Source organism: Vanessa cardui, chromosome 23 (genome assembly GCF_905220365.1).
Source record: "Vanessa cardui chromosome 23, ilVanCard2.1, whole genome shotgun sequence".
NCBI classification, from domain to species: Eukaryota; Metazoa; Arthropoda; class Insecta; order Lepidoptera; family Nymphalidae; genus Vanessa; species Vanessa cardui.
Genome location: NC_061145.1, coordinates 8,208,885 through 8,234,692, shown reverse-complemented (window position 1 = coordinate 8,234,692; position 25,808 = coordinate 8,208,885). Strand labels below are relative to the sequence as shown.

General features: G+C 33.1%; 2 protein-coding genes across 2 annotated transcripts in view; one reads left to right on the top strand and one right to left on the bottom strand.

Moving 5' to 3' along the window:
• LOC124539850 (ABC transporter G family member 23) overlaps positions 1-8,206 on the top strand; it is a 94,229-nt gene extending 86,023 nt beyond the window's left edge. The window contains exons 14-16 of the mRNA XM_047117207.1: positions 1,406-1,573; positions 6,510-6,617; positions 7,817-8,206. Coding sequence (XP_046973163.1) covers positions 1,406-1,573; positions 6,510-6,617; positions 7,817-8,010 — 470 coding nt within the window. The 3' untranslated portion in view covers positions 8,011-8,206. The remainder of the gene's footprint in view (positions 1-1,405; positions 1,574-6,509; positions 6,618-7,816) is intronic.
• Positions 8,207-12,417: 4,211 nt separating this feature from the next.
• LOC124539774 (lysyl oxidase homolog 2) lies at positions 12,418-25,605 on the bottom strand. The gene is made up of 9 exons (XM_047117124.1): positions 24,933-25,605; positions 24,043-24,183; positions 21,609-21,862; positions 20,923-21,154; positions 18,590-18,741; positions 15,195-15,331; positions 14,588-14,745; positions 14,102-14,196; positions 12,418-12,721 (listed from the first exon to the last, which is right to left on the bottom strand). Exons 1-9 carry the CDS (start codon positions 25,114-25,116, stop codon positions 12,599-12,601), a joined length of 1,476 nt encoding a protein of 491 aa, XP_046973080.1. The 5' UTR covers positions 25,117-25,605; the 3' UTR covers positions 12,418-12,598.
• Between the last annotated feature and the right edge of the window lie 203 nt (positions 25,606-25,808).

Sequence of the window (25,808 nt, the reverse complement as noted above, 5' to 3'; positions counted from 1 at the left end):
TGAGTACGCTCTCACAAATTATCAACATTTATTTCTTATGTGAATATGATCTTTACACAAACGTAGTAACTTGTAATATCATATAAACTAATCTATTCGGCAATTTGACACATCAATTTACAGACACTTGTTTTCTCAGGTTGAACTGACGCGATAATCTATGAGTCGAGATGGCCCAGTGGTTAGAACGCGTGTCTCTTAACAGGCAAGCACCGCTGATTCATGTGCTTAATTTGTCTTTATAATTCATCTCGTGCTCAGCGGTGAAGGAAAACATCGTGAGGAAACCTGCATGTGACAAATTTCATAGAAATACTGCCACATGTGTATTCCACCGACCCGCATTGGAACAGCGTGGTGGAATATGTTCCAAACCTTCTCCTCAAAGAGAAAGGAGGCCTTTAGCCCAGCAGTGGGAATTTACAGGCTGTTGATATTGTATGTTGAGAATCTATAGCGACGAATAGCGTCGAAAAGCGCGATAGGGAGCTATTTCTAGTGGTTGTACAAATCGGCAGCGATTGGTTTTATTGAATTTGCCGATGCTATTATATCTAAGTTGTGTATACTCGTGTGATAATCTTGCTTGACCATTTCAAGTCAGAATGACACGTGTCTCGAAATTTCACGAGGTATTCTCGCTGAATACAAAGTGGATTGTTAACTATACAAATTGGCACTCTTACAGGTGATCGAATTTCGACATTCAGTTTTAGTACACGTGTTAGTTTTAAGATATATGACGTGTTTATTCTGACTCTAAACATTATAAATAAATAAATATTAGAAAACATCACATACATTACTCTGATCCCAATGTAAGTAGCTAAAGCACTTGTGTTATGGAAAATCAGAAGTAACGAAGGTCTCACAAACACCCAGACCCAAGACGACATAGAAAACTATTAAACCTTCTTCATCGACTCGGCCGGGAATCGAACGTTGCACCTCAGAGTGGCGTACCCATGAAAACCGGTTTACACACTACTCGACCACAGATGTTGTCGAAACATTGGAAATCTAATCAAAATAACAATTAAACTTACTAAATTATTATACAGAATACAATGGCCTATCTATCATGTGATCTTATCACATACATACTATGATCCCAATGTAAGTAGCTAAAGCAATTGTGTTATGGAATGTCCGTTAAACTTATTTTTGCACTGGCTCACTCACCACCAAGAAACGACAATAGGAATTATATCCAGATCGTTGGAATTTTACAACAACAACAACAACAACGACAGCCTGTAAATTCCCACTGCTGGGCTAAAGGCCTCTTCTCCCTTGGAGAAGGTTTGGAACATATTCCACCACGCTGTTCCAATGCGGGTTGGTGGAATTTGGAATTTTACGAATGACCCATATTAAAATAATGTTCAATCTTCATTGTTACCAGGTACAGAGATCCTGTTCTCCCACGTGCTGGTACAGATGCTGGTGATGGTGGTTCAGACGATCACGGTCCTGCTTATCGGTTTCCTGGTTTTCAACTTGACCATCACTGGACCCGTTCTCTGGGTGGTGGTACTGACTCTCATCAACGGCTTGTGTGGAATGACTTTCGGTAAGATTCCTTTATATTAATACTTATTACTAGTGAAACACAATTTTCCTGTACCCACACACGAGATACATTATAAACATGAAATGTACAGGCTGTTACTTTACTTACTTTATATGAAAGCAAATCTGTGTACTCAAATATTCTACTTCGAAACTGCAATACTCAGTATTGTTGTTTTCCAATTTGAATGGTACAAACATGTACAGGAACAAAGAATGTAGCAGATACTACATCCATAGTCTCCAAGATTGTAGGGGAATTGGTGCTATGAGGAATGATGTTAATATTTCATATGGCACCAATTGCCAGTCGGACTACGTATTTGAGATAATGTCTTCTTAATTCAAATTTTCTTAAACTAAGCAATACTAAAATAAATAAATAAAAAAGTGGGGTGGAAAATGGTAGATAAGGTTTTATGTAAATTTGTTGATAAAAAAGTTAAAAATTAAAACATGTGATCCTCATTCCACTTTACTACTTACATCATCAAACAATAAATAGCGTTAAAACGACTGTTTTCAATCTTCCTCTCGATATTGCGACTGCAAAATCAATAACGCCTTTGCAATAGCGAGCTTTAAATATTCATGTATCACGACAGCTGGCGAGCGGCTCTATTTGGGCAGCCAAGACACACGAGGATTAAACTTACACTAACCGATCTGGTTTAACTGTGATATTAAATACTCCATAAATTAAGAATTGTACAAATCTTCTTTATCGGTTACCAATAATGATATATAATATTGATATATAAATGTGAAAGTAACTCTGTCTGTCTGTAGCTCTTTCACTGCCAAACTGTTGAACCCAATTTGATGAAATTTGTTTTGAAGCAAATTTGAACTCCTAAGAAGAACTTAGGCTACTTTTTTTGCTTAACACATAACAACTAAACCCATAAACGCGAGCGAAACCGTGTACGAAAACTAGTTGTGTGATAAATGTGATGAATTGAGTTGTTATTAAATAGAATGATTGTATTCTAAATTAACAATTTTTATTTTCGAAATAGCCCATACAGATTCATATTTATTTTAAATCCGGCTCGAAGGACCAATACCCGTAACTTCAATTGTAATTTTTCTTAACTAAAAAAAATATTTTTGGTCTTAAATCAGACTCAATTTTTCATTAATCACCAAATTGTTCATATAAATATATTTAGATTATAACAATAATGTTTTGCAAAATCTTTACAAATACTGGAAATAATTAGGATTAAGAGCTTTTGCATAAGTACCTCATTACTTCTTATATTTCATTCGTATTTGTTAACTGTTATTATGTTTGTGTAATAGGCATATGAAACAAACACGCTTAGAGTTCAATCAAAACCGTACCGTTAAGGACGTGATTAATCATTTCCCTTTGTGTGTTATTTTAATGACAGAAAATAAAAAAAATTACCCCCATTTAGGTACAAATATTTTCAAAGAAAGAACAATCATAATAATGGATTTACACGTTTGTCCATTAAGCATAAATCACCGTTAATTTATATAAGAAATTTATTATACCTACAAATTAAAAACACATTTATATTTCAAACAGTCGAAAAATTAAGGTGAAGAAAATGATAAGGCATGATCGTTATAAACAGACATCGTAATAAGCTTCTCAATTCAGACGGATTACTGCACCGTAATTAGGTTATCATTTCAATTGGTTGTTACCCAAACAATAAGATATTACAACCAAAATAAGTCGCATGTTACGTACTCTCAGTGTGATAGCAGACTGGGTGGATTTGTTTTGTTGCAGCCTGAGTGGACTCACAATAATTGCTGCTTGGAATATATCATATACAACTTAGATAGTATTACATTATAAAATAGATACATATTTTAAATATTTTTCTTTAACATGCTGTAATATCGGATTAGGACACCGTTCTGTCATGATATGTATACAGTTTGGCAATATAAATAAATAAAAATAAAGCTCGTTACGAGACCCGCTAACAACTTAAACTTACGAAATATTCACTTATAATTTTCACTTAATTTACAATACCTTAACAAATTTAAATTTGTTCATCTCACTACCTTTTGAACATTTAAGTTTATCGTTCCATAATTTAAGTTTCCCCCGCGTTCGAGCTCTAATCGGCTGAACTGATAACTCATAAAGATAATAAAGTCACTTTTAGATTTTACTTTACGACCTTTTCGAGATTAATTTATTAAGACTGAAATGGATGGTTATAAATTTGTTCATTAACTTATCTAACAATTACAAATGACGAATTTCCCTACTAAGTATTATGCGCAAACAAGACTATAAAAAAAAACAACAACAACAGCCTGTAAATTCCCACTGCTGGGCTAAAGGCCTCCTCCCCTTTTGAGGAGAAGGTTTGAAAACATATTCCACCACGCTGTTCAAATGCGGGTTGGTGGAATACACATGTGGCAGAATTTCTATAAAATTTGTCACATGCAAGTTTCCTTACGATGTTTTCCTTCACCGCTGAGCACGACATGAATTATAAAGACAAATTCAGCACATGAATCAGCGGTGCTTGCCTGGGTTTGAACCCGCAATCATCGGTTAAGATGCACTCGTTCTAACCACTGGGCCATCCCGACTCAAACAAGACTATGAAACTTCGTAATGTATGATTACTTATGTTTAATACGTAGTTTGTATAAAATTTCATATCTTTATGACTGGCTTAGGCTGTCAGTCTGTCATTAGATATATACGACACAATATTCATGTTATATTCAATTTAAAAGCTACTTAGATGTAGATATGCCTACTATAGGGCTGGCAACTAAGTGGTTGTCGATTTTGTGTATAGGTGGACTTTTTTCTACTGCCAGAACGATGGCGAAAGATCATCGAATAGAATGGATAATTTCTAATTTAATAAAGTTACATTTTAAAACAAAAAATTCAAATTTTCCTTCTTATTTGAAATCGTCAATCACTGAGTTGCCAACCCTATATTTTCAAATAATGAAATTTTTATTTTATGACGTCTAAATTCGTTAAAATAATACGTCAATGTTTACTCATTTAACGGGAAACTGTGAGGAGAAACTCGGAACTAGCAAACACAAAGCCGCTTTTTTTTAGTAAACAAAGAGAATAAAGCAGCAGTACAAGTTCAAATTAAAATGTAAATTCATTTCACATTCAAAATAAATAAAGAAAAAAATTGGCTTTGATTTTCAAAACCTTCTATAAATTCATTATTGTTTTAACTTTTCATAACATAAAGTAAAACACACAGACTAACTAACGATTCAAATCAAATTAAAATAAACTTTATTCAAGTAGGCTTTTACAAGCACTTTCGAATCGTCATTTTACAATTAAGTCAAGCTACCACCGTTTCGGAAAGTAGATTCTACCGAGAAGAACCGGCAAGAAATTCAGTAGTTACTCTATACTCTTTACTATACTCTTTTTTAACATTTAAAAATACAAAGTCATGTCAGTTAAATACAATTATTTAAATTAATATATCGTGCTTGGAAGTCAACAGGTATATAACTCCACGCTTTTTTATCATCTATAAAATCTTGTATCGAATAATATGCTTTTTCTACCAATGTTTTTATTTAGTTTTACAATTTGATAAATATCAAAAATCACCGTAACTAAATCGAACTAATTTAAATTGAAATCTGATTAAAACCAGCTGTCTTACAGATTTAACGACGTAAAATTTATAAAACTTTACCCATAGCACATAAACCTCCACCCTTATTATACCTCGAGGGGTGAATTAAATAAAATAGCTTGTAACCTTCCCTGGTACTCAAACTAACTCTATGGAGTTGAGAATGGTATGCCATTTACTTGATGGTAGGGTGTTGTGCCGTCTGGGTAGGTACCACCCGCTTATCAGTTATTCTTCCGCCACATAATAGTACTCAGTATTGTTGTGTTCCGGTTGAAAGGGTGAGTGAGCCAGTGTAACTACAGGCACAAGGGACATAACATCTTAGTTCGAGACTAGTGGCGCATTGGCAATCTCAGGAATTGTTAATATTTCTTATTATCTTTACATAGTATAAAATAAGTCGCTTACCGCTGTCTATCCCTATGTATACTTAGATCTTTAAAATTATGCAACCGATATTGATGCGGTTTTTTTTTAACAGATAGTGTTTCGAAATGACGGTTTGTATATAATACATAGACAATATAGTAAAAATACACTGATAATTTTAGACATTTTTAATGTGATGTCGCAAATAAACAAATTGTGTAGTATTTTATCAGCATTGCACCCGCGCCAAGCAGGTGCGGATCACTAGTTTTATCTAAATCAGTTCAGCGGTTTATGTCTGGAGCTAATAGAAACATGAATAATAATAATACATATAATATGCTTCATAAGGCAATTTGTGTTAACAGAACTATGTTTCGCTAACGAACCGAATATTTATCGAACATCTCAGATTGACTACTGAAGTCCCTAATTAAGACCGTACATCCAGTCTGATCTGAGACCGAAAAGGAACATATATCTATATAACTTCAGATGTGTTTATATCCATAGTAATTAAGAGGTTGTGTCTGATGCGTTTCGGAGACGGTTTTAATATATAGTATTATTATTTTAGTACATAGACGTGACTAGGGTTAATTTTATAGTAGTATAAAACAAAGTCGCTTAGCGCTGTCTGTCTCTATGTATGCTTAGATCTTTGAAATTACGCAACGGATTTGGATGTGGTTTTTATTAAAAGCTATTTGAGAGGAAGGTTTTTGTATATAGTACATGGACAATATGGTTAAGATACACTGATAATTTTAGAGGTTTCTAATGTGATGTCGTAAATAAAACAAATTTTGTAATATGTTTAGTATCAGTCTCGCACCCGTGCGAAGACGGGCGGGTCGCTAGTAATATATAATATGTAATGAACATGAGTGTAACATGAATGTAAAAAAGCTTAAATTTCTTTTCCAGGATTCGTTGTGTCGTGTATATGTGATACTGAAAGAACAGCTACGTACTTAGCGCTCGGATCCTTCCTGCCCATGATGTTGTTGTGCGGAATTATCTGGCCCGTTGAAGGTATGTCATATATCAATATATATTATAACACAAAGTCCCCCTGCCGTGTATGTCTGTCTATATGTTCGCAATAAACTCCAAATGTTGAGCGTATTTTCATGCGGTTTTCCTAATAGACAGTCTCTCTGTCTAAGGTTTATAAGGTTTTTTTGTAAATAAGTTAAAATAGGACGACAATTGTTAAACGTGTCGGAAAATCACAAATAAATGTTAAAAATATTTAAAAAAACTTATATCCATTCGAAGCCGGGACGGGTCGCTAGTATATTTATAATTTAATTTGATACACACATCCATATACATGGTACTGTAAGAAATATTAACCATCGCTAATACACCACAAATCTAACTAAGATCTTATCTTGAGTCCCTAATGACACTGGATCGTTCTTAAGACCGGATCACGACAATAATAAATAAAGCTATTATATGTTAGAATATGTTAGTCGGATTAACCTACCCAGTCGGTCACACAGAGTACTTTCCAGTCAATTATCTTAACTTATATAATGTTAAAGATCACGTGACAACTGCTAGGAGGTGAGGTCAAGTACTGAAAATGTTGCTAATTCTTTCAGTTAATTATTGTAAAATTTCGATTGAAGTAAACTTGTAAGACTAGCTTTGAACCCCCGTTATACCCCCTTAGGGTGGAATTTTGTAAAATTTACTCCCTATTAGGAGCCTATCTGCTAAATTTCAAGTTTGTATGTTTGTAATTGATTAATAAATGGACTTCACTCGCGTAAATGTTTGTTTGTCGGGGTTTTTGTTACGCTTTTTATTAGGCACATAAATACATAATACAGATGTATTATTCTGACCATTTCATATATTTAGAAAAACTATTCCTGTTCATGTTAAATACCTTAAGCATACTACTATCATAATACAATTAATACAAATATTTCAAATTTGCTATTATTATCATTGTTAATTTTATTTCGTTATGGATTTAATTTGAAACTAAATCAGATACACACCATAGCTACAGTCCATGAAATTGGACTCAATTGCCATTTTTAGTTTGTTTGGATGTCGTGTTATTATTATAAATACATTTTTCTAAATATGTTTGTACATAATAATTATCTGTATTCATCAAAATACTTATTATTTTTATTGGTAGTTGTATGTTTCGTTATTTTGCAACTAGAAGTATAAAATAGTTTGTAATCGACTTATTTATTTATTTCTAGGTATGCACACGATACTTCAGTGGATTAGTTTCGTTCTACCCCTTACAAAGTCCACCGAATCTCTCCGGTCCATGCTCCAAAGAGGTTGGTCCATCACTGTACCGACAGTGTACTCCGGATTCATCTCCACATCCGTCTGGATTATCGTATACCTCAGCGTCAGTATTCTCCTCATCAAGTTTAAGAAAGGCTGATTTTTCATATATATATATATGTATTAACTATTCCATATTTTTGTTTTAAATGTACAAATGTTTTTAATACAAGACCTTAACTTTTAAGCACGAATATATTATATATAATAACGTATACATGTAATATGTTACATAAGTATTAAAACGTATTTTAAAAATATATGTAATAATAGCTACTTTCAAGAATTATTGATTTAGTATATCTTGATTGCCTCAATGAAACTTAATTAAATAAGTCTGAAACTGATTGGTCAAGCGACCGTAACGCCATCTACATAGAACTATACCATTACTATAAAATATGTATTAAAACTTACATATATAATGGCATTAATAAAGTATATTTAGCATAATAATAAAATAATAGATATCATATATAATAATTTATCAAGTCATATCATGTCATGACATTTTATAAAAACATATATTATGACATGATAATCGAATTGTAGTTGATTATATGCTACATATCAAAGCCTAGGCACTATTATTATAATGAATTAATTGCTGGGTAAGGTACATAATTGTGATAGGTATTAGTCATAGTAGGTATGTATTGGGGGTAAATAATTGTGATTTACATTTGACATGACATTGTGATGTAATGATAAGGTAATATGCAATAATGACATTATTTAATTGAATTCACTTCTCCCACCTTCAATATTGCTTCTTAACGAACTTTTCTTAACTTAATTAATGAAAGTGTACACTTTATTCAGTTTTATAAAATCTTTAATAAGTTGAGAGTTAATTAAGCACATATATCTTTCAGTTGTTTTGTTATTACATATACTTATATATTTAACTTATCATTGACTAGCTCAAAAAGCATTTCTTTCGAATTATATTATATTAACTTTAACATATAAATAATATTCTAGTGTGTGTTTTATGTAATTAGTGGATTTTTGTGTTGATTTAAAAATGCTTGTGTAAATATGCTCTAGTTTATATGAATTGGGAATAATTTTACTGATCAAACAGTGGTATTGCTCAAGCGTTAATACGTGATAATCACGTGTTAATATATAATGTATTTGTTAAGGATGAATAAATAACTTTAACTTAAATTGTGGTTGTTTTTGTTGAATATTTTTATACTAGTTATCACCTGCGGATTACCTTATGTTAAATATATATAAAAAACAGGAACTTCCTTTTAGTTCAAACTTCCTTTATACCAAATTTTATCAAAATCGGTTCAGTGGTTTGTCTTTGAAAAAGACACATACACACTTATATACACATATAGTACGACACAAATTAGATGTAGCATCGGAAAATGCAATGGAATGAAAATAAAACCGATTACTGCCGATTTACACAACCAATAGAAATAGCTCCCTATCGCGCCATTCGACGCTATTGGTCGCTATAGATTCTCGCGTCAGAGAAAGCTAGTGCATGTAAATCAACGCGTCAAATTGACAAATATATTAGGTCATATGATATTACAAGTTATTACGTTTGTGTAAAGATCATATTCGCATCAGTTCATGATCGGTTTTACGATTTTTTCCGATGTGACATCTAAGTTGTGTCGTACTATACATGCTTAAAATGTATGTAGTAATGTAAAAGATTGGTAAGCAGTCGTCGATTTCCATACAATATGTTTTATTTGGTTTTATACAGTTGACTCAATATTTCATTTGAGAACCATGGTGACGTCACTGATTTAAAACTGATTGCAGACTTCGCTTACCATAGGACTATTTTACTATATGGAGGAATCAGATTAACATTTATTTTGTGACTAACTTAGTCTAGTGGCTTGATATGAGACACATCCAAAGGTCATGGGTTCAAGTCCCAGGTCGAGCCGGAAAAATGTATACTCAATAACTTCCCTCAATAATTTCCATCTAAAAATTCTCAGTAACTTCCCAAAGTGGATGTGGGAACCGTGCCATGCTTCGGAAAATACGTAAAGGTTTCTTGCATCCGAACACTTTTTGATCGAGTCAGTTTTGCTGTGCTATCGAATTATGAGAGTGTATGTGTGTGTGCTCAACACACAGTTAAGCACACACACAAGCACCAATATGTCTTACGTAGTTGGCTGGTCTACCTTGTGTTAAAAATGCCTATTTATGTCATTACATTTACATATTTAATAAACGTATATTTCGTTATTGTATTCGATTTCATAAAAGAGTAATCGATTTTAGAACATCATTCGTATGACTAAAAAATTACACAGGATGATTTCCCGCAAAAATAATAATAAAAAAAAACAATAGTGAGTCGCGTATGGAATGACAATAGCAGCTTTTTGTTAATTGGATTTTTACAGGACTATAATATTTATAAAACAAAAACAAAAATGAATAAATATTCTGTGTAATGGTGTATTTATTACTTGAGGTGGCCTTGACCACAATTGGTCAGGACATGATCAATAATAAAAAAATGTCTTCAGAAGTTATTTCGAGTCCAATAATTGAGTTCTAATCATTGACATTTAATGAACTTCAATAGAACCAAAGATATAATGAAATGTTATTTATAAAACATAATAAATATTTTAACGGTACAGTCAAGGTGAAAATTTCAATTATAGTACGACACAACTTAGATGTAGCATCGGCAAAAGTCGTAAAAACATCACATCCGAATTAAGCACGCTATCCCAAATTATCAACATTTATTTCTTATTTGAATATGATCTTTACACAAACGTAACAACTTGTTATATCATATGACCTAATATGTTCGACAATTTGACACATCGATTTATATGCAGTTGTTTTCTCGGATTGAACTGACGCGAGAATCTATAGCGACGAATAGCGTTGGATGGCGCGATATTGAGCTATTTCTATTGGTTGAGTAAATAGGCAGTAATCGGTTTTAGTGAGTTTGCCGAGACTACACTAAGTTGTGTCGTACTATACTTGTTTAATAATACTAGTCGCCCATTGGTCGAAGTTATCCGTAATAGATTGCTACTAAAATATTAGAGGCGTTGATTCGAAAGATATGTAAAAATGAGACACAACTAGACGATAAATTAATATAATTATTATATTTAATAAATAAATAAATATGAGACAACATCACATACATTACTCTGATCCCAATGTAAGTAGCTAAAGCACTTGTGTTATGGTAAATCAGAAGTAACGACGGTACCACAAACACCCAGACATAAGACATCATAGAAAAATAATGGTAATCTATAGGCTGGGAATCGAACCCATGAAAACCGGTGTACACACCACTCGACCAAGGAGGTCGTTTATTGTCACTTAAATAATAAATTCAAATATAAAATAATGTCAATGATCTTTGACATGACATTGTTGTCATTGCCAGTATATTAAACTGTGAATATTTCATATCAAATATTATGTAAACAAACGTGTATGTATTCAACGTATCGTAGTGTGTGACAGAGCAGAGATGGTCCAATGGTTAGAACACGTGCATTTTAACCGATGGTTTCGGGTTCAAACCCAGGCAAGCACCACTATATATATATATGCTTAATTGTGTTTATAATTCATCTCCTGCTCGGCGGTGAAGGAAAACATCGTGAGGAAACCTGCATGTGTCTAATTTCATTGAAATTCTGCCACATGTGCATTCCACCAACCCGCATTGGAACAGCGTGGTAGAATATGTTCCAAGCCCTCTCCTTAATGGGAGAGGAGGCCATTAGCCCAGCAGTGGTAAATTTACAGGCTGTTACTTTTCTTTACTAGTGTGTAATGTTTTTTTTTTTATTATTATAATGTATTGCCAATGAATTTGTTATAGAAAATATTAGCTTTCTACATTTCTCCACATAACCTTTAATAATGACGAATTTGATATCCGTCCTAATCGAACGTACGAACAACTTTAGATGGTAAGCATTTTTTTGGCTTTAGTTCTAAATGTTGTTAAAGGTTAGAAACAATTTGTTTTTTTCTTTTGAATATCGAATCAATGAAGAGAGCAAAGGTTACATTAGTGCGACCGTAAATGATTATAGAATAAATATTGTGAAGAAAAAAACAATAATAAATTTTTTTGTAACAATTTCACTTAGAAACTTATATGTTCTAAGTGATATTCACGTATAATTATAAAATGGTGAATTTCAAAGATATCATATTATGTGGAATACTTGATTTAAGTATATTTTAATGATGATAAAAGACTGTCATACTTGGGTAGAGCACAGATGAGTTATATTGGAATGATAGAGGAACACCAAAGATGTGTACCGAAGGCGACCTTCGCAGTGGGTATCTCAGTACCCTGTCCTCCCTAAGGGCGCGCAATCGTACAGAAGGAGGTTTGGAAAGTGCGTTATTTTGATTTTCTACGACTAATATATAAATAAAACTCTAAATTAAAAACCATTTAATTAGATTTATTTAAATCTTTAATATCCAATAATTTTTAATATTAATAATATTATAAATACTATAGTTTTCCGATGTTTATTACTCAATCACGTCAGAACGAAACTGAATGAAATTTGTCAGAGGTAGATTATTGTATGGAATAACACATTCAGGTGATTTCTTATGTCTGCACCCCCTCTTGTGTAAAGACACTAGTATATATAACTACTTAGATTAAATAAAATACACTAAGGCCGCTGCATTGTACAGTCGTGCACGTAAGCGTAAGAATCAGTAAGGCGTAGTACACACACAGCTGCGTTGTTATGAAAACTCTGTTCTGCAACCCTTGCGTGAGGATTAATCGCTACCTGTGAAAAAATAAAAATGTCATTTGTCATATACCTAGTAATCTTGGAAAATGATGATTGAAATTTGCTTATATAAGTTTGAATCGAATAAAGTATTACTTGAGTTTGAATAGTGAGAGAGAAGTTTCTTGATTTTGATAAAACAATACTTAACGTATACGTTAATTATTCTCAAAAATTACAGCTCCCCATGGGTGCAATACTACACCCGATAGGGTACCGATGTTCGCTAAAGATCGGGTCGATTATTAGTAAGCTACGATGAATAAAAGATGTACAATCCTTGTGTCAGCGGTAGAAGCAGCATCCTTAGCTTGATCGCCATCAGATATGATTTATATATCAAAAATATGTTGGGCAGTTTTTGAGAAATGGCGCAGCAATTAAAAGCATTGTTTCCGTATATGGACACATACATGTATATAAATAAATGTTTTTTTACTATTGTATAATTTTATATATTCGTCATTTGTTTTGAATGTGTAAAAATATCTTTCTTTCATTACTTTCAATGATTTACAAAATACTTGTAAGGTCCTTCATTAATTCGGTTATTTTCATTTTGATTTAATACAGTCTCTTTTATATAGCGGTTAAGTATTTGTCGCATAACTGGCTTAATTCGAACTTTACAGAAATGCAAAATTTAAATAATAATGAAAAAAGTCAAAGAGTTTAAGAACAGTCTTGAATGACGTGGAAAATTTAACCTCAATATCGCGCGCTTGTCAATGGGTGCTTCCTGTTGCATAATAATATTGCAACCACGAATTTGATTCATATAGCAAAAAACATTTCTTTTGCAATGAATTCAAATGAGTTTTGTATACATTCGACTTCCATACAAAATACACGTTGAAAATGATCAAATGCTGACAATTCACCTACTCCATCCTATATAGTAACATATGTACCTACTTAATCTGTATTGATATTTGTATCCATTATTATATATTACAATAGCTGTAGTAATCGTCCCTGATGACTTCTTGATATTACACGATCGAGTGCTACGTCAAACATTGACTTAATCAAACCAATTGGAACAAAGAGACACACAGATAAACAAAAAATATTGGTACTGGCTGTGTCCGTTAAGGTAATAGCTATCTGCCAGTGAAAGTCCCGTTTAAAATCAATCAAGACATTCCAGAGATTAGCCGGAAAAAACAGACAGACAGATAGACAGAAAGACATTTTTTTTTACAAAATACTATTTTGGTTTATGTACCGTGTATACATACATATGCATTTAATATAAAGCGTGTTATTTCAATATTACGAACAGACACTCCAATTTTATTGTATGTATAGATACGTCGAACGTTCCATCAGAAAAAGAAACAAAACTAGCAAAAAGGTCAATGAAAATAGGTTTACTTTGAAAGTATAATCTCCAGGCTCCACGTCGGTTACATCCACCCACTGGCAATCAATGTTGTATTGATACACATCCGAACAGTTTACGGAGACCCCTGAAACGGAATACATGTATTTATTAATGATAGATATTTGAATTGCAGGGATTTTACGCTAGGGAATAAGAAATAGACCAAAATAATACGAGATATAGGTCATAATTGTAGTCAAATTTCCTGGAGTAGTGTGATGGGATAAGATCCTCCTTAGCGCAGCAAACGAGGATGCATTTAGTAAAATTACAAACAGACACTCCAATTTTATTATAATATGTAGGTATTGTTATATAAAACGTTCTATTTCGTAGCAAATAATCATCACCATAAACAAAGAATAACAGGACTATTGTCGTTTAATCGGATATTATTCTGGGTTATGACTGTAATGAGTTAAAATTATTTCCAAGATTTACCCATTATAAAATTAGACCATAATTATACTAAGTACCTTGATCGCCATAGTTTTTGCACGAGTATTTTCGTTCAACGCCAGGGAGACAAGTGTTGTCTTCTAAGCAAAATGATGCTTTGTGCCCCTCAGCAACTCTTATACCATTTACATCTAAAATATCGAACGTGGCAAAAACTTCCATACTGTGATAGTGCCTGAAATCATTAATTTTGTTAAGCCACTACGGTATGTCATTAATCTTCTTACCTTCCAAAATGCTCAAGAATTAAAACTTTGGAGAGAAAAACAAAGATTACAAATAAATTTTAGGTGATCTTTTGACCTTTGAGAACTATTTGATTTTTTTTAGTTTTAGGAAATATTATGCCTTAAATTTCCTTGAATCTCTTGCTGCTCCTTATTTATCATTGCTAATATCCATTAGACGAAATGTCTTTATTTGCTAGCATAGTTTTTCTATCTTATTCTAAATAATCGATAACGTAATTATTCTTCAATAATTTGCATCATTAGTTGCCTTGATTCAAGATATAAATAGCGTTTGGTTTACAGTATTAAAGTCTTCGAATTTCAGATAGACTTTAGATGGAAATTCTGTTGGAGTACGTTGACGTATATTTAGTGTTAGGTGTAATTATCTTACATGTGACAAAGGTGCCATTGCCAAAGGTGTTTAGGTAAATACGGCCTGAATTCCGCATTACCGATGTTTAGAGAGGAGGCTGTAAAGCGTAGCAGTCGTCGCGTTTCAAATTGCCAATTGGGATTTGTTTTCTGAATCTGTATAAAAAAAAAAGAAACGAATGATTCCTATCTATATTCCTATTTATATTCAGTGCGAGCATGGGAGTTCGATTACAGTCGTTGGATGAAAAATTGCCAAACTTTTTGTTGAAAAAAAAACGTATTCGATTTTTATAAAATGACTCATGACGACCTCCGTGGTCGAGTAGTGTGTACACCGGTTATCATGGGAACGCCACTCCAAGATCCCGTATTCGATTCCCGGACGAGTCGATAGAGAAATTTTCTAGGTTATCTTATTTCTGGGTGTTTGTGGATCCGCCGTTACTTCTGATTTTCCATAATACAAGTGCTTTAGCTATTTACATTGTGATCAGAGTAATGTATGTGATGTTTTCCAATGTGATGTTGTTCACTCATTATTTCTACTATAAACGTTCTGTCCATTTATCTTTGCCTATCATTGCGAGATAATTCAAAAAAATAATAACGTTATTTTTAAAACGAACTGATTTCCCAAAAGCTGTATCACCATCGGATTGAATAATCTGATAACAATGGTGAAAAAGAGAAACCCGTTGAATATGACAGACGACCATCCAAAGCTCTTGTGAAATAAAAAGGGGATCCATTTAATCCGATATTCGGTGAGATTTATTAAAATTCTCGTATATTTTTCAATTTGACAAATAAATTATATTCAGTTAAATATATTGAAACGAAAATGACTTAACTTCATTGCACATTAATGAACTTAAGTTATTTTGGTTTGCACTGCATTTACTTTGCATGATTAATTAGCTTTGGGTATGTTATAAGTTAAATTAAGTATATTTTTTTATTACATTTATGACTTAATGCAGGGGAGGTAGGACTTAAATTTGATTATCACTCTAACCGTCAAAGCAGGATACCTTAAGTAGAGACGAAAAACCTAAATATTTGAAGAACATTTTTTTCATTCTACTTCTGTAGCTTTAATTTCACATGATATTATCAGGTTATATCCTAATTAATATTAATGAAATAGATCATTTGAAAATATGATAACGATGACTATTGATTATAATTTGTTAATTTATAAAACTTGTAACAAAAAGCACCTGTAAAAAATTGCCATTGCAAATTAATGCATTACTTCATACACATCTGATCAGAAATAATTATCAAAATTTAAGTTAAAATAATTATCAAGTACTTTTGACTCGTCTTTTTAAAGAAAAGCTAGCGTCGGCTTGGCAGGTAGAGTCTACTGGGCAGAATCTTGGTAGTAACCCTTTACAATATTTAAAATAAAAAGTTTTGTGAGTTAAATACAGTACAATAAACTCAGTCTCAGAGACAAAAAGATTTTAAGCCTTAACAAAAAAAACTACAGACACAATCAATCAGTTTACACTATAATTAGTTTTCATTTGTTAAACCTCGTTTATAAGGTTAGAGAATTCCTCATTTGGCTCTTCTTCGAAAAAAAAAGTCGAACTACCAATCTGCTGCTAATGTGAATAATTGTGACAATTTCTGTTTTTATAAGTCGAGATATCATAGATCACACAAAACCTTACGTAATAGCTAGTATTAATATAATCTTATTGATGAAGCTATAAATTTTAGGGCTGATATTCCGAGCGTTATTTGTGGTCTACGCTTAAGTTAGGTCAGGTCGAGTCTTGTTTCACATCCGAACAGACTTTACGCTTCATCCTGTTTATGATCACACGGTATAACGTTGTATTATGAGTAATTATTAGATAAAATCAATACATAAACATCTAAAATTTGGCACGTGGAGATGACCAAGCTTATGTTTGTACCAAATGGTGAAAAAGTGCACAGAAAACTGTATAAAACAAAATTGCTTACCGCTGTCTGTCCCTATGTATGCTTAGATCTTTGAAGTTACGTAACGAATTTTGATGCAGTATTTTATGATAGAGAGAGTAATTCAAGAGGATGGTTTTTGTATATAGTACATGGACAATATAGTACAGAAACACTGACTTCTGTAGAATATTATGTATCAGTATAGCAACCGTGCGAAGCCGGGGTGGGTCGTTAATATTAAAATAAACTGTGATGAAAAACTATGTCCTGCTATGACAAACATTACATATGCACAGGACAGGTATGATTGTGCACAAGTCTGTGCGCAAACTTGTGTCATATGAGATCTTGTAAATAAAAATATGCTTTGAAAAATATATATGTATATTGTCAGCAGGTCTTGTAAAAGACAGCTCGATGGAAATATACTGAATACTCTTTAAAATATGTTTCATATCCAGACCCCGAGTTCTTCGATTTTATTAAATGTCCTCAAGCCAGTATAAGTATCGTTCTTAAGTATTCAGTGATAAAGTTTATTTTCCCTTGTTTCAAATTTTCGAGTAAATAGACAATATCAGTATGTAAGCATGTGATTGATTAGTTATCTGTAAACCCTTGCCTTGGTTCGTCTTACATCGTGTATATTTGAGGTTATACTGTGAATATAAATTATGTTATTTTACGCTTAAATAAATATGGTATTATTATGTTACTTTTTGATCAAATAATGAAATCATCTTCATAGGTATTAATGCATATATTTTCTTGTATATTCAATTAAGAATGTACAAGATCCATTACACTGGTTTTAACTACTGAATTTGTTGATGGGTTTTCTAGCTTGGTAGATTGACTTTTAAAACAATTCTCTAAAATAACGATTCAATGTGCTTGTAGAATAAAGTTTATTTTGTTTTTAGTTCTTTGATTGTAATATAAATAAAATAAATAATTATGAGACAACATCACATACATTACTCTGATTCCAATCTAAGTACTGAAAGCACTTGTTATGGAAAATTAGAAATAACGACGGTATCACAAATACACAGAATCAAGACGGCATAGAAAACCAATGATAATCTATAACGACTCGGCCGGGAATCGAACCCGGAACCTTGGAGTGGAGTACCCATGGAAACCGGTGCACACACCACTCGACCACGGATGTCGTCGAACTGTAAAAATTACTAAACAAATATACTGATATAGAAGAAGGTTTTTGTAAGTAATAAAATTTTATAGAACTTCGAAACTAAATGATCAGATAACAGTTTAATAAAAAGTCATTATACATTTTAAACTAATAATAAAACTTATTTATACTAATATTATAAACGCGAAGGTGACTTGATTAAATGTAACTTTTATCCTGTTCTAAGTTTTCTATAGCATGGGGGTTCAGAATTACCCAATCAGATCTCTAGGAAAGAAAAATATTTTTTTTGTTGCCTAGTGTAATCATACCTCGTATGCGGATTTGCTGAGGCAGTTCTCTTCCATCGCGCACTGGAGTTGAAACATCGGCACATCTTGGAGGTGGGATGTTCGCTCTATAGTGGACGCATCCAGATGCAGATCAGCTAAATTCCGAGTGCAAACTACAGCCGCTACGTGACCTGTTTATAAAAATGAATATTTAATCTGTTGCTTTGATGAAATATTTAAACACTTTTTATATCAAAAGTGTGATTTAATTTAACATTTTTTGCAGAATTTTAAGATTCAGTCTAGTGTCATAAATGCGATAGTAACTTTGGCTGTTTCTCTTTTGTTTTATAACGCAAGAGAAGCCACAGAATAAGTAGTGCTTATTATTTATGATTCATGGATTATTAATGTTTTGCATACAACAACAACAACAACAGCCTGTAAATTCCCACTGCTGGGATAAAGGCCTCCTCTCCCTTTGAGGAGAAGGTTTGGAACATATTCCACCACGCTGTTCCAATGCGGGTTGGTGGAATACACGTGTGGCAGAATTTCAATGAAATTTGTCACATGCAGGTTTCCTCACGATGTTTTCCTTCACCGCTGAGAACGAGATGAATTATAAAGACAAATTAAGTACATGAATCAGCGGTGTTTGCCTAGGTTTGAACCCGCAATCATCGGTTAAGATGCACGCGTTCTAACTACTGGGCCATCTCGACTTAATATATTGCATAATTGAATAAAATTATGTGTAATATAATATCTGAATCAGTGTAAATATTATGAAATCATATAAAAGTTCGATGTTAGAGAATAGCAGACATTTACTTCGTAGGGCTTTGTGTAAGACCGTTTGGGTACGTACCACCTACTCATCATATATTCTACCGCGAAGTGATACCCAGTATTACTTTGTTGCATTTTGAACGGTGATTGAACCAATGTAACTACAGGCACAAAGGACATAAAATCTTAGTTTTCAAGGTGATGTAAAGAAATGTTAATATTTTTTAAAAGCTCCATTATCTACTATGGGCGGTGGTAAGCATATACAATCAGGTGACTCATTTGCTCATCCACCTCCTATCATAAAGAAAAAACAAAACTCAAATAATAAAAATGGAAAAATATTTTTATGATACAAAAAAAAACATATTTAATAATCCTAGTTGATTGTCCAAACGTCCAAAGTTTTACAAGCAATCTGGGTGTTAACGAAAACCATATCGGATGCCAGACGACGGATAAATAATTTATGCGTTCGATATGAAACGGTTCATGTTTAACAACGGCGATTTAATTTGCATCTTGATTAAGCTATTGATTTATCTAAATTGCTTCAGAGATCACCGGTGGTTCATTGAATATTATATATTTGTCAAAGTTATGGCGCTTTGTGTATAAAACTTGTACGATGTTTTTAATGCAAGACTAGCTGTACCCACGACCTTGTTTGAATTAAAAAAAAATATTGTAGCCGAAGTTACTCCTTATTATATTAGTTACCTGCCAGTAAAAGTCCCGTCAAAATCGGTGTAGCCGTTCCAGAGATTAGCAGGAACAGACAGACCGACAAAAAATGTAAAATGTTACTTTGGTATATGCATTGAGTTAAAAAGGGTTATTTTAATATTACAAACAGACACTCCAATTTTATTATATGTATATATTACACTATTACTACATACATACCGTGCATACATAAATAATGAACTGAAATTAAGTGTTGCTTTATTATAAGTAATCGCGTACCTTTGATACAAAATATATAATAAGTAACCCAAATGATCTAGACAGCAATTAAGTGTTGATTTCTTATAGATAAAAAGATATATATGGAAATTTGTGCAAGGCCAGTCTGCCTAGGTTGGGTTAGGTTATTTAGTAGACTTTGCAGGGTAGATAGTGTACAGAATGTATTTATTGTTTGCTAACAATGTTCGTGCAAATTATGTGTGTGTTAAAATACATTTCATTTTTGTGTTACAATATAAAAGATAAATTACAACTTAACCGTTTTTTTAACTTTGTGCTTTGCGGTTACGTATTATTGTTGTTGGTGTATTCTATTGAACCGAATAAGAATTTAAGCAAATATGTATTGATTTAAAGGCTTTATTACCATGTTTCTAATATTTACATATATGCTTATATATACATGTTATTGGTTTTCGCCCGATATTTGAAAATAATTTGATGCCGAAAATATGAACCTATTAGGTATATTCAATATTTATTCAATATTTGGTCAAAAGCTTAGTGTCGCTTATTAATGTTAGATTATATTAGAGTTGATTAATAATCTCTCTAGCTTATCAATGAATTCAGATGCACCTCTGAATCCGAAACTGTAAATACAAACTTACCTTCTTCTCCAGGACAAACGACATCTCCGAAATCTTGATGTTTGCACATGAAGAGGTTGGTTTCATTGCCTTCACATTGAACACCGCTTAGGATAATCTTGGAGCTGCCGAAGTAATTTGTTTGCAATGCCTGTTCAGCAAATCCAAGAGCCAAGTGGTGGCAGATCGCAGACGCCTCGTAGAGAGTCCAGCCATCTGGACAAATGCTTCCCCATATTCCATTATGATAGATCTAAAAGAATCAGGTACTTATCATTAAAACGTCGATTTTTTTAAATTTCTTTGTGGTTTTACGCACACTAGCACAATGTTTATGTGAGTGTGTGTGTGATTTATGTGAGTTTGTGTTATACGAGACATTAATAATTGATAATATTATAAGCGTCCACTCTCCATTATCTATTTGTCAAATGCCTCCAAATTATCAATGAATAAAGTAAAGAAAGGGACTAATCCTGGGCCAACAAGATGTAAAGAGAAGTCTACCACGATATATATTATGTATTCAAAAATTAACAGAACGATGAAAAAATTATCAATGTTTGAGAGAAAATTGGCAACAAAAATCCACACTTAGAACCACAGTTACAATAGTGTCATAATCTCACACTTACATCGACTTTGTGTATGTGAGTGTGTATGTGTGTTGGTTATTCGCCAAGTGCAAAAGTAGTAAAAATCCTCACCTCAATTCTACCTTCATTTGGGTTCCTACCTCCAACGAGCCGTAAGCTGACACTCCTTACATTAACAGCTTCATGTATGAGTTTACTGGGTTGTCTCTTAATATTACTTGGGACACTGTTGTCGAGATTGTCTCTGCAAACGACACCAGCCGCTTCACTCGGCTCACAATCAGACGACCCCCATCCAGAGAATATGCACTGTGATAAAGATTTTTCATTTCCTTCGCATACAACATCGTCCATCCAATATTTTTCTGTAAAAATGGTTTTTTATGCAATAGATATTCATACAGACAAAAAATATAAACTATCAGTATAGGCCGGGAGACAACATCTATGTACATATTATGAGGAGTCAATAACGCAATGGTTTAAGGGCCCCACAGCTTTGTAAAACCTGACAAGTTTGATCCTGAACCCTTTGGCTATCGCCTCCACTCCTAACATAGGTTTTAAGCTTAATTAGAGGGATAAATGTAAATGTTAGTAACCCCTTATAAAGGAGGAATTGTTACTTTTATTTTAATAAAAATAATAACAGCTGTACGGTTCGACTTCGCTGAAAATAATGAAATAAAAATGATTTTAATATATAAAAATGTGTATTTAGAACAGGAGCTAAAATATATATCAATTGCAACGGTCCATTATCGAATCTGATGTGAATCAGCGCCGCCTGGCGTTAAATTTTAGCAAATACACACATAGTATAAAATCCTAGGTGTACCAGCTTTTGAGTTGACTGTCAAACGTTACCAAAGTAAAAGATAATAAATTTATGAATAAACTATAGGTGCACAAACTCAATAGGCTATTCTGAGACACGAAACTCACCGCAGAACACGAGCGTGAAATGTCAGAATGTGAGATAATAATCTGAATATAATATTTACAACATTTACTTGGTTGTAGGGCTTTGTGCAAGCCCGTCTGGGTAGGTACCACCCACTCATCAGTTATTCTACCGTCAAATAACAGTACTCAGTATTGTTGTGTTCCGGTTTGAAGGGTGAGCGAGCCAGTGTAACTGCAGGCACAAGGGACATAACAACTTAGTGCCCAAGGTTGATGGCACATTAACGATGTAAGGAATAGTTAATATTTCTTACAGCGTCATTGTCTATGGGTGATGGTGACCACTTACCATCACGTGGCCCATCTGCTCGTCCACCAACCTATACCATAAAAAAAATACATGTATCAGAATAGCGTGTCATTGTAAGTCGGTTGTCAATATTTTACGAGTGAGATACGAAGTGATTTCTTACAGAATTCCACATCTGATCAGCGAAGGCTTTTTTATGCGAACAAGATATAAGATAAAATTTTAGATTTTTGCATTTTAAATTACATTTCAAATTTATACAATACAAATTAATTAACCACTTATTTTTATAACCTTAATCAATTCGACAGCTTATTTACATATAAAAACATATTCCTATGATAATAATCAACCCGAGCAATCTGGTTTGATACACAATGTTGTAATTAGCAATATATTACCATGCAGCTGTGTGGGTAAGCTAATTACAAGCGTGTAATGAGATCTGTATGTCTGTATGCGGAATTAGATCTGATACTAATAGGCTTCCTCCCAATGTGCGTTTTGAGCAAAACTCGTCTATGTAAGATAAGTTAGTTTACCTTCCACTTGCCATCAAACATTTATTTATTTTATTTATATACTCTTTATTGTACACCAATATAGACAAAAATAATAGGAGTAAAACAAAAACAAAGAAAAGAAAAATCTACAATAGGCGGCCTTATCGCTAAAACTGCGATCTCTTACAGGCAACCTTTGGTAGAAGAGAGAGATAGGATGGTAGAGTGTACAAATTATTTAATACATATAAAATAGATACAATATATATATATATATATATATATATATATATATATATATATATATATATATATATATGATACATAAATAAATATTCCATAAATATATAATTATATAATAATATAATATACATACACATTATAAATATATACATTTACATACTATAGATATTTACATAATTAGAACATCCTACCACCAAACAGTAATACTTAGTGTATTGTACTCAGGTTTTAAAGGTGAGTGAGCCACTGTTACTGTTACAGGCACAAGGGAGTTTTTAAGATTAATATCGCAGCGGCGACTATTATATATTTTATTTATATTTGTTGCAATGATTTTGGGAAATGGTAGCTATCAAGAGACCACAAGTGACCTACATACCAGTCTATCAACCTTATATACAAAAAAAAATCTCATAATTTTCTAGCAGTGAGTTATTTGTAACTGTTTTTTAAGCATAAGACACATTTAATTCACAAGACAATTTCTAATAAAAATCATATTACGTTCATTTCATTAATTTCGTTCAATCGTTCAATTCATGCTTCTCATCATCATTAAGGATATCAAGAGTTGTTATCTCACCATTAGCTTCTCCAAATTGACTACCATGTGTTGCAACACCAGTTTTATTGAAGGCTCTGCACACCACGTGAGCAGCTGCATCGTCCCAGGAGTCGTCACACACCGCTCCCCATCGACCAGCATGGTATATGTATGCATTACCTGAAATGCCGTTTACATTTTAAATTTTGTCTAGTAATTTGGGCTAGGTTACTCTTAATTGGTAGTGGGTCAATCCGCTTAAGTATCAATTCAATAGAATTAGTACTTATAGTGGTGTCCGTTAGGGTAAGTAATATAATAGTAACAGCCTGTAAATTGCCCACTGATGGGCTAAGGCCTCTTCTCCTTTTGAGGGGAAGGTAAGGAGCATATTCCACCATGCTGCATTCACATGTGGCCGAATTTTGTTGAGACACATGCAAGTTTCCTCATGATGTTTTCCTTCACGGCCGAGCTCGAACTATAAACACATAAGGCACATGAAAATTCAGCGGTGCTTGCCTGGGTTTGAACCCGCAATTATCGGTTAAGGTAAACGAGCGAGTGAGCCAGTGTATCTACAGACTAGGGACATAACATTTTAGACATCAAAGTCTTTAGTGCACTGTTTATGTAGGAGATGATTAATAAGTGTTAACAATCTACATGTACAGTCGGGGTAAGAAAAGGTTCGTCACCTTAAGATCTATTTTCGTGTGCTCAGTATGAGCGATCCTTTACCGATCGAGAATGACATATTGTGTCGCAATGATTTGACGTTTAGATTCAAAAGGTACTAAGAGTTATAGAAACTGAATATAGGAATGAATTTGAAAACTGACGAAGGTTTTCTTACTCTGACTGTTCGTGAAAAATTTGAATCGACGTAAAAACTAACGGAAAATACATTGAGAAACAATTTATCTCACCTTCATATATATTCGAACCTCCAAGGAGCTTAACTCTACCTTCTAAAATTTTCTGTTTATTCAAGAGTCTCTGTATAAACGCCGCTCGGGTCGCTCGCTCGCTCTCGCTAACATCCCTCGACAATATTACCACGAACTGTATAAACATTATAACAACTCTTCCATATATGCTATCCTTCACCATTTTCAATGATCAAAGGATAAAAAACCTGCGTAAAATAAGGTCCAAAGTGTACTGTAATCCACTGGCTTTGATTATTCACAGAAATAGTATCACAATTACATGATACAGGCAGGTTACCTCACGATAGTTCACGACGAAATTCAAACACAAATTTTATGGCGAAAACAAATTATTGGGTGAAAATTCACTGGTTCTATAAATTGTTACTTATTTTTTTATATACATTTGAAGAGAGTGATTAGTTAAAGAATGCTGTCTTGTTCTATTGAATGTAAAATCAATGATGTAGGAAAGAGAGCATTCAGTTCACCAAACAACGTTTAAAAGCACCGTCAATTGTCCTAATAACTTTGAAGTACAACAAACACTTTAAAGAAACGTCTAAAAATTCCATACACCAAACATTGAACCATTTATTCGATAACTACGCGTTTGAGTGTCAAGAATATACTATACAGAGTATACAAATGGATATTCTAGCGTGGCATCACCGCGCCAACTGAATTTCATGTGATATTTTTATTAAACTGCATATTTGTAGTTCAATGTCAATGTGTTTCTGTGATTATGATTTGTGAACAGCTTTAAGGCGAAGATGAGGGATCTTTTTTATGTAACACTAGCTGGGATCTTGACTTCGTACGCGTTTGAGAAAAAGAGTAACTACTGAATTTATTTCCGGTTCTTCCCGG